This window comes from Diospyros lotus, chromosome 1 (genome assembly GCF_014633365.1).
Source record: "Diospyros lotus cultivar Yz01 chromosome 1, ASM1463336v1, whole genome shotgun sequence".
Lineage (NCBI taxonomy): Eukaryota > Viridiplantae > Streptophyta > Magnoliopsida > Ericales > Ebenaceae > Diospyros > Diospyros lotus.
The window spans coordinates 51,177,418-51,188,747 of record NC_068338.1 but is presented as its reverse complement, the minus strand read 5'-3'; the positions used below and the strand labels follow the sequence as shown (position 1 = coordinate 51,188,747).

General features: G+C 30.8%; 1 protein-coding gene across 1 annotated transcript; it reads right to left on the bottom strand.

Annotated features, from left to right (window-relative positions):
• Positions 1-378: 378 nt before the first annotated feature.
• LOC127793230 (probable fructokinase-7) lies at positions 379-5,200 on the bottom strand. The gene is made up of 7 exons (XM_052324044.1): positions 4,949-5,200; positions 3,792-3,967; positions 2,781-2,993; positions 2,482-2,679; positions 2,192-2,332; positions 1,239-1,355; positions 379-786 (listed from the first exon to the last, which is right to left on the bottom strand). Exons 1-7 carry the CDS (start codon positions 4,968-4,970, stop codon positions 649-651), a joined length of 1,005 nt encoding a protein of 334 aa, XP_052180004.1. The 5' UTR covers positions 4,971-5,200; the 3' UTR covers positions 379-648.
• Between the last annotated feature and the right edge of the window lie 6,130 nt (positions 5,201-11,330).

The following is an 11,330-nucleotide window of genomic DNA, read 5'->3' as shown; positions in this document are numbered from 1 at the left end:
AATTAATTAGCATGATAATATCTTATCATGTATTTTAAGAATGAATAAATGATAATTAATAGCCCTCAACACAGACCAAATGATTGAGTTATAATAAGTTAAAATTCGCATTAATAAATCATAAATTTAATTTTTTACCTTACGCATAAAGTAAAATCTCTACTTACGATTTAATTCTTCTGCCAAAATCAAATATACGAACAGTGAAAAATCGCACAAAGACAATAATCTCAATAAATGATAATTAATAGTGTTATACAAATTTAAAATTTAAAATAATTTTTTTCTTATTTTTTAAATTAACATATTATTTTTTGCTAAATGTAAAATCATTAATAAGAACAATCCTCCCATGCAAGGCAAGTAGAAACAACTTGCTAAGGAAGAAAATATAACACTATGTACGAAAAAGAATCTTACACTAAAGTCTTGTGCCATAAAAATACACTTATTACGGGAGAACGATGGGACTTGCCGCAATTTATGGCTCAAAATGAAACAAAAGGCCAACACAAAAGCAAGATGTGATATGTAAAGAGGAAGTCATTATTTTCCCAGAGGGGTAGTCCAAATTGCACTAGCTTAAGAGAACAGGTACAGGTCCAAGATCATATGCAGAGCTTTCGTCTTCGTCTTCGTCTTCTTCTTCTATACTGACTTGGCTTCAGCTAAGAATTGGAGGACCGCCGGCTTTGTGGGTAGGGCAGGGATGGCGCCTTTCCCTTTCACGGTGAGGGCACCGCAAGCATTTGCAAACAGGAGAGCTTCTCTTAAACTCTTCTCATCCTGCCATCAAGTCAAAAAGGGCTCGGCTCAATTATGTGCATGCAGCCAAAAAACAGTAAATCCCCGATTGAAAGGCCACTGAGATTGTTACTCCAATAATGTAACATCTTACACAGAATGACACAGTTGTAAAGCTATAAAATTTCATAATCTATTCAGTGACGAGGATTTGTTAGAGAACAAGTGTTAAGTAGAAATAAATGAGTAATGTAGTTCAAGGTTCCTCCATTAACAACTCGAGTGAGAAAGCAATTCGGATTTCTCAAGTAAAGAAACAAATTACAATAACATAACTGTACTCAAAAGAAAGACGACAAAGTAGTTGTGTTCTTCTCTGAGCCAGAGGAAACAGAGAAGTTGTTGCTAAATACAGAAATCAAGGTCTTAAAGAAGTAGGACGAAATAAGTAACAACCAAGCAGTACCTCCAAGGTTTTGCAGGATCTACCATACCTTATAAAGATTCATATTAGAAGCCAAACGGTTCAGTAGCCCACCAACAAATGCATCACCAGCGCCAGTTGTGTCAACAGCTTTAACTTTAACACCAGGAACTCGACCCTTAAATTGCTGAGCAGCACGCTTAATTAGTTAATAGTAGAATGTCTGACTGCTGGTTAATGTTAATTGAACCATAAGTGGCTTTTAATTAATTATGAGCTCAACTTGACAAACTATAAATCATTAATTGTAAAGTAATGATCATAAAAGCAATATGAATCAGAATGTTCACAGTGCATAACTGCCAGGATAGGAAGCAAAAGCAAGAATAGATGAGGGAAATGGAAACAAGACGTGCAATAAGGAAATAGAGGACAAATGGGAAATGAGAAACAACTAAGAATCAAATAAGAGTTAATAGGAGCTTTGCAAAAAATAAAAAAATAAAACTTTTGCAATAATAAATGAAAGCCTTATGAAATTTTATAAAGAAATTACAATAACCTCTAATAAATAACAATAAATATTTAACTCTTTAACTTAGTGAATGAAATCATGAAAATGAACCATCGGGTTTTCAAATAGTTTCCAATGAGATTATTACAGGTAGCCCTTAGGTTTTTTGGAAGTCTTTCTTTAGTGTACAAAAAATGTATCCTAAACATTTTCCCAAAATATCTTCAAATTGTCTCCCAGAAGTTTCAAAGAGATTCAATCCAGTACTGGAAGCACCCACCCAAACTTAGCCTCATCTCCTGATAACGAACTGCATACTTGTTTCGCATTTACAAAAATGTGAGGGCACGTTGATTATGACAAAACAATAAAGATCATGATAAGATAGATAATCATGTGCATCAAATTGAATGCTATTTGAATTACAAAAAGAAAAAGAGCAAATAAGTTCGAAGAGTCTAATTCCAGTGGGATCCTTGTAAGTCAAGGCAATATAAGAAAAGAAATACCTTAGTATAGTATCTGCAACCCTCAGATCCTTCAGTCACAAGCAAAAGCTTAAGATTAGGATGAAAAAGCTTCCCCAACACCACGTTATCATCATTAGGGTCATCACCCCTGGTCAAGAATGATATTTCATCCTCACTTATCTGTGTTCAACGGTGGACATTAAGAACTTTTGTATTAGAAATAATGACTCTATCCAGATTTGTCCATCCAATATAAGATGCCCCTGCCGAGGAAGCGGCAACATTATTAAGAATCTTGGTGCTAAATCTTATAATGTCCAAAGGTTTACCTTTATTACATCTGCTTGGTCCCATATGCTCATTATGCCCTCCAGAGCAGCATCAGCTGAGGGCCATAGTTGCACTCTCAAATTTGGATCGTAAGAAAGGACACAACCAGACTCTTTAGCAATAGCCATAGCAGCTAGATGAGCTGACCTACATGGTTCTGAAATCAAACTAATTGACCCGTAGTGGAAAATCCTCGCCTAGAATCACAAAAAAAAATTATCAATCAAATCAGTATCTCAATCAAAAAGCACTAATTCTTGTTTAAGTTCCTAAATGCGCAAGGACAAGGATAGCATACCTCCTTTATAAGTTTTACATCAAGCTCTGATTCATGGAGAAGCATGTCAGCACTAGGATTGCGAAAAAACAAGAATTCCCGCTCACCATCAGCCCTAAGTGTAACAAATGCTAGTGATGTCCTTGCATTGCGGTCAAACCGCATGCCAGAAATGTTGACCTTGTTCTGATTCAAAATATCAGCCAACATGCGCCCAAATTCATCCTCACCTACCTAATACAAATGAAAAGATTTATGCAACCATAACAGCACTTACATTAAAAATACAAGATGCTTTGGCAACATTGGAAAGTATGCCCACAAACCTAAGTGTATGCCAAGGCAATGCGGTAAGCCAACACATTAACAGTGGTAACCTAAACTATTTATGTGTAGCACCAGCTACAAATTATGGACACAAACAAACCGTTAGATATGTGAACTAAATAACATTCATTTTTTTATATAACATCAACTTCACAACATTTTCCACCAAAAAATATGGGAAATCGTAGTTTATCTCTTAATGAACCTCATAGGGAGCCTCTTTAATATGCGTACTACCTGCACCAGATATGTAACTGCCCAATTACAATTTTCAGACACCTACTGTGGTGTAGCTAAGAATAGGAAGGCCCTGTATGTTTAGCTTGTTGGTAACTTAACTACTTAATGGCCTACTACTGTAATTCTTAGTAACTAGGATGCTCTTTTTCTTGGTAAGTACTGCATTTCTTTAACAAAGATGCTTTAGCTTGCATTTTCTTTTCTGATTATGTCATTAATACTTCAGAATTCAACGGAACCAGCACTCAGAAACAGAGCCCATCCAGAGAACATCATACCAAATCATGTAGTGTAGGTCAGAAATACAACTGGGTTCAAAGGAGATATGTTAGGATTGTGAATATACTTACTTTACTGGAATCACATTACAGGATTTATGATGAAAATGAAGGAATACTAGGAAGAAGATGAGAACTGCAAAGAGTATGATAAAACATATGGAAAACAGAAAATTGTCAAATGCACCTTCCCAATAAAGGCCGAAGAACCTCCCAATCTTGCTACACCAACAGCAACATTTGCAGGAGCACCACCGGGAGCTTTCTTGAAGTCAGGAGCTTCTGCAAGTGAAACTCCACTGACTGTTGGCACAAAGTCAATCAACATTTCTCCAAAGCAAACAACTAATGAACCATCATCATCTGCATTGGTGGGCAGAACATTACAGGTGACCTACATATATGAAACCAAATCAACATGAACTGCAAAATAAATTGATTTTAGTAGCATGGATTATTGAAAAGAAATACATTGGCCGTTCACCAGACAATTCAATTGCCAGAAACCATATGCTCACAGAATAAATGCAGTAGCTAGTTTATCCTCCTAGGAAGTAGGAACTACCTCTTGGTTGTCCACTAACAAGAAAATTTTCACTTAACTAAATCATGCAGATGACCTACAAAAATAAAAGAACAAAAAGACAAAACTAAAAAAGGAAAAAAAAAAAAGAAGAAGAGAAAAACACAAAAATCGAGCTTGAACAAAATTTAACACAGAATTGCTTTAGGTAGCAACCCTTTCTCCGCTTATTCAAAGATGTTTCTCAAAAAATTAGCACCCTATGGATTGGACAAGTTCCCCCAGCACAAGCTCTTCCTGTTTGTCTTCTTCCTGTCTGGTAGAAACAATTCCTAGGTCCCATCAGGTACAGAACGAATTGGACCCATCTGAGGTTCCCAAAAAATATCTCAGTTTTGAATTCATACAGATGTTCCCAAGATATGCGCCCTAGAGGACTACCATCCAAACCCTTGCAAGAAACATGAAGGGTTTGTCTTGTTCTATTATATACACAACACACAAGACACACATGTGATAAAAAAATAAGCAAATATAACCAAACAAATGTATTTTATGCCCGCAACAATTAGAAATCAAGTACAGATCTCAAGGAAATTCATGGATTTACAAGAAAAATACAAGGAAAAGAAAAGCTACTACCAAAATCAGAAGAAAGATCCAGCACTTCCAGTAATCATTCAAGTGCAAAGACAATCCCACAAACAAACGATTAACCCCCATAGTCGTACCAAAAAAGTCAAGATCTCATATATACATATGTACACATGTATTTGTTAACAGTCAAGGGAAGGGGAAGAAATTGAAGAAAGATGACAAACCTGATGTGGGCGTTTCAGCCATTCTGCGATTACACAGAGAGAAAGAGGGGCTTAAACAGAGAGCTCAAAGATGTGAGCAAGAACTTGCATACATTAAGAAACTAAACTGCGGGTCTGCGGAGATATTACAGAGCGAAAACGGAGAGGCTGACGAAAGAAAGCTTGAGAATCGGCGGGGGCGAAATGTTGGAGTGTTTGGTTGGTGGACAAGTCGGAAACCAAATATATATATATATATATACGGGCACGGATCTGGACTGTTCCCATATGCTGATATGCATATGAATCCCTCCCCATAGCACCTGGTTTAATGCTATTTGAAACAGTTCTGAAGCCCATTTTCCAAGTAACAGTTCTGGTTTAATTTGTCAGTTTTGTTTTGTTGATTTGATAAATATTTAAGATCGTGAACCGTGAAACTTACTCACGAAAATAATAAACAAATTCCGGTCAAAAAATTAGAACAGATTCCAAAATTCGTGTCTACCCATAAGGAAATGGTATCCAAGTTGTCGTCAAATTACATCTTCATTTAGACTTCTTGTTCTTTTCTTCATTTGCTGCAAGTATTCAATAAATTTTATCCGGTATTATTCGAGGAAAACAGTGATTGGCGTCTAGATTCGTCAAAGGATTGAACCCAGAATTTCAGAGTTGATTTGGTAAGTATTCCAGGTTGCCAAATGAGGGGACCAAATGCTAGGGTTTTCGCCAGACTAGGGTTGTCGTCAAGGTTAGGGTTTGATCAAGTGAAATGATGCTAATAATCTTGTCTGAAAGTTAGGCTTCCATCATCCCCTCGATCCGCAGAGCATTTGGCTCGCCATTTGCCAAGCAATTCTCACGTTTGAGCACCCGCCGATTTGGTTGTTTTTATTTAAGTGGGGGTAAATTAATGGTAAACCCTTTAAATTTGATTTTTTTTTATTTGTATACTTTTTAAATCTACTTAATTAAGTTTTAATTTTTAAAAATTAATCATGACACCTGCTCAAAAAATCAAAATTAAAAATTATTGTGACTAAATTAGCCAAATTCTTAACTTTACATGAAGAGCCTCGTCTTTATGTATTTTAAATATGAACTATTTAATACTTAACATTTATAATTTATATCTATTGATTATCTATTTATCTACGTAGCTAGTGTTTATTAACCAATATATAGACCAAAAAATATGAAATATGAAAAACATTTCAAGTAAAAGTGTTTTTCATTGTATTTGTTAAATTTATTTAGAAAAAAGTCGCATGACTTTTTATCTTGAACTTCTCAGATAAATTTATTTTTTCTTCATTCGAATAAGTTATCTTGAATTTTACAAATAAGTTATCTTAATGAAATCTTATATTACTTATTTTAACAAACATTACCTTAGCATTAAACGTATAATAAAAGTGTTATTAAATACGTGAAAACAAAGCAACAAAACATTATGCTTAGTGGCTATCCGATTACAAATTCACCAATAGATAGGTTGTGAGTCGCTGGTCAAAGCAAAAATAATGGAGGAATGTGAGCAAAGAGGAAGGGAATTGTGGGCCGATCGTGACTTGTGGGTTGTCGAGTGGAGCAAAGAATACGGGAATGATGGGTCGATCATAGGTCATTCATCAAGGCAAATAAGAAAGAATATTGGTAGGTTGCTTGCAAGTCATCAATCAAATAAGGGAAATGATCGATCAGTCACAACTCACAAATTCATGGGTAGAGAGGAAAGGTCGAGATTAGTTGATACAACAATAGTTAATGGGAGACTCAGTTATTTTGTTTGAGTTGACAAGAGATGGGAGCAAATAGATGGGCAAAGGCGTTGAGAAAAGCAAAATGAATTATCAGTTTGGTCAGTTCTTCTTATGTTATTTATTTTTTTTATTTTTCTCTTTTCCAACTCACATCGCGTATAATTTCAGGATCAATTGAGATGGCGATGATTGACAAAAGACTCAATTCTTTTGTTCAGGTCGATGCGAGCAAAATTATAGTCAAAGGCGAAAGGAAAAGTGGAAAGAATGATTAGTTTGTTAAGTTATTCATTTCTTATGTGTGTTTTTTTAACTCATATTGTGTGTAACTCACATAATATTTTAAATCATGTTAAGTAATTAATAAATATAAATTATAAATATCAAGTATTCAATACGTTAGATTTGAAATTCACCAGATAATAGACTTTTCATATAAAGTTTATGAGAGAAAATATGAGATTAAACAGTTTTATATAAACTTTTCATATAAAGATAGTTGCGTTCTCTTTGCTTTTCAATTTTTAATTTTGAGTTTTAAATTTATTTTAAATTTTCTATTTTAGTAGTCTGTTTTTAAAAAATTGAAAACGCGTTCTTTTTGTCATTTTGAAAACTTATTCTTCAAAACAGAAAATTAGAAAATGTGTTATCTTTCAAATTTAAAAAAAAAAATTAATTATATCTTATTCAATAAATTTGATTATTTAATAAATTATAAATATTTAATGTTAATATATTATTAAAAATATATATACATTTTAAAATTAATGAATTTTATAATATATTTTTTTCATTACAATAATAAAATATGAATAAATAATAAATAAATATGTTTTGAGTTTTGAGTTTGTTTTGGATGAAAACACTCAAAATAACTTTTTATTGTTTTGAGTTTTTTTTATAATTTTTTTTTAATTTTTAAAAACAATAAAGAGAATGCGTTTTCATTCTTTTAGAAAATTAAAAACTAAAAATGACTTGAAAATAATAAAAAGAACGCAACCTTAATGATTGAATAGACATGTTTTAAAAAATATGAAAATGCATGAGCTAAATATGTAAAGTTCATCAAGTATCAATCTATCGTTCCAAGTCCTAAATTTTAGTACAAAGATAAATAATATTAACCTTTATTTTAGGACTTGACCGTGCATTTTCATAAATTTTAGGACTTGAATGATAAATAAAAAAGGTTAATATTATTATCTTTGTACTAAATTTCAGGACTTGAACGATAGATTGATACTTGATGAACTTTACATATTTAGCCCATGCATTTTCATAAAATATGCCTATTTTTATTATCCAAAATTATATCATATTTTTTCTATAAATGCAAAAAATTATATGAGGTAACCCTCTAAAATTAAATTATATGGATTGATAAGCAATGGAAGGTAAATTAATTTTCATAACGTAGGAATATTCACTGTAACTCAGTATAATTTTAAAGGAGTGGAGTCTAATATATTATTTATCTTATTGATGATAATTCACAATTACTATTGTTTGGAGGTACGCTCCTTGGTATGTACGATAATCTATAAAATAGAGACGTATAATTAAGTAAAAAAAATAATAATATAAATATTATTACATCTTAGTAAAGTTCATATTATGGTAAACTATTATTTTAGGTTTTTCGATTATTTTTTATTAGAGGATAAGTAACATTTAGATTAAATTAAAATGACCGAACCAAATTGGCCAAAATTGATTGTTTGATTCAATTTAATCTATATTTCGGATTGGTATAATTTTAAAATTTAAATGTTTTGATTATTTTGATTCGATTTAGTATTCATATTGACTAAAATTTAAATAATTAAACTAACTAAAATGCCAAAAATGATGTCACGTTTTATATTTTTTTTATTAGTTTAGTTTTTTCGATTTGAACATCTATTCAATTAGTTCGACTTAATATTTTTTTAAAAATCTGATCTATTTAATTGAGCAATTCACATAATTTAATAATCGAATCAAGTAAATAGTCACTCTCATTGTCTATTTTTCTATGTGTAAAGGTTGTATTGCTAGAAAATTAATGTTTGTAATGTGTTTGTGAGAGGGGATAGGAATGAATATTTTTTTATTTCAGAAAAATAATAATAATGGAGAATAATAAAATTAATAAAAATGTTTTTGTTATTTTTCCTCTGATACTCTATTTTCCGTAGTCATTTATAATTACATAAATTATCAAAAAAGAAAAAAATCATAAAACATATTATGTAAATAAAATTTTTGCCAAGTATCAGTAATTGGAATAAATAAATAATTAAATTTAATAAATAAAGAAATATTAGACATTTAGTTAACTATAATAATAAATAATTAAATATATAATACGAAATTTTGGAAAAATATTAAATGTAACATATTTCATTTAATTATTTATCATTCCACAAAAATATTATTTATTCATTTCATCTACTGTAACAGTTGAAATACGATGTAAGATTTTTAATAGAACGTGATGTTTCAAATTTCAAATTATAAATAGTTTATTTAATTTGAAATTTTGTTATTCAGATCCAAATTAAAATACGAAAATACCCTTAATTTCTTTTCCCTTTTACTTTCCTTAATTTTTTAGTCAACGACTCTCGTTGTGGTTGGATTTAAATTTAATTGGTCAAAAGACACCAAACATAAGTACATAACCTTCTAGCAGATGACAATCCATGATATATAATAAGTTAACCTAAAATATATATATATATATATTTTTCCTGCCGAGAGGGCCCTTGATTTTTGCGTTGTACAAATTAATAAGTTTGAACAAAATATATATATTTTTAACTTTGTGGCTTCACTTCTTGGTAAAAATAATTTAGTTAATAATCAGTATATTTTTCACTCTTATTTAGTAATTCAGTCTTAGTATTTAAGTATTCAATAAACATGATTGCTATTAATTTTGAATTCAATATTGTTAATATAGATTCACATCACATGCAAAGCGGATATAGAAAAAAAAAACGATTTTGGTGCATAATAAGAGTGAAAATAAAACTTGAAGGCATGATCAGCTATCAACTTGAAATAAGATGGAGAAAGTGAAAGTAGAACAAGAACGAAAAGTGAAAGGCAAATAAGAAAGAGGCTAAGGAATAAATTTAGCGGGCTACAACGATATACATTCTGCTATAGAACCGCTATAAGAATTAGTTTACAGAGCTCACGGTCATACACCGGAATGCACACCGTTATAAGACTGCTTTATGAATTGTTATCTGGAGCTCACGAGTCTACCACAACAAACATATCACGGTAGGGTTCCAAAGTTTCGTGAAAATTGCCGTTTTAAACCCGTTTCAATTCAAATCAAAAAATGATAAACTCATTCAAGGCGCACGACTTTGATAATTTAAAAAGTATTATATAAAAACTTATTCTCGAGGGATTTTGAGAGTTTTTGGGGATGGAATATAAGTCGACGGAATATCGAAGACTATACTCTTGGGTTGTATTTTTATTTTCTTTCTCAAATATTTGTTATAGATTCAAACTATTTTCTTTTTCTTTTGATTGCAATAATGCATTGTTAAATGTTTATAGCCAGGGTGAATGATGAAACCTCAACTTTTAATAGTTTGATTTAAAGTTATTCAGTTTGTTATTTTCTTATTCATTCGGGTTGATTGTTTGTTATGTTCATAATACTGTTTTGATGCTTGATCACCATTGGAACATATTTGTGATTTGTATTACTTTCGAGAGATTCAATATGAATTACACATGGTAACAAGCAATGTATGGTCCTATAATAGGTAGAGATACCGTTATGCCCTATGAAATCATTTTGTAATAATCTTCGTGATTGAATGCATGTTTATATATTCAAATATTGACTAATGATAGTTAATCTCATATATATACATAAAACTAAATAACTATGGAAATAGGCATTTGGTTGTAATTAGATAATCGATTTTTAACCTAAGATAAGGAATAATAAGACCCGAGTAATGAATAATTGAATCATAGAAGATCGATAGTGGATTCACAAACCCTAGTACCTTAACTTTAAGAGTTTTTGAATCAAATAAATTGTTTTGTTTGCATATTTTATTAGTAAATTAGTTTTCATTACAGTTGAAGTTTTTGTTAATATGTGTTAGGTTAAGGTTAAATCAGTTAGAATAAATGTCAAAAGTTAGTTCTCACGGGTACAACACTTTATTCATTATTATATTATTTATCACGATCCGTTCACTTGCGATATAGAATTAGATGGACGCTTAACCTAAAATATATTATTATTTTGATTTTTGTGTACAAGATTAATTATTTTTCAATACATGTTTACTATTGAATTTTATGAAAAATGTGTCATTTCTTATAAAAAATAATGCCTATCAAATACAAAATGCCAAATAAATGATCAAATTATATAAAAAATATTATTAATCAAATATCAAATAAAAATTTATACCAACTAAACAGTTTAAAATTTTAATTCTTAAAAATTAATTTTATCTATGATTCAATTTTCTGTAATTCATTTTGTTTTTCACTCAAATTCAAAACTCACAATTATCTACTGTTAGACTGAATTGAACAAAAAAAAATTAACATACTACCAATAATATAACTCCCGTTAATATCACCCGAGAAAAAGTATTAGA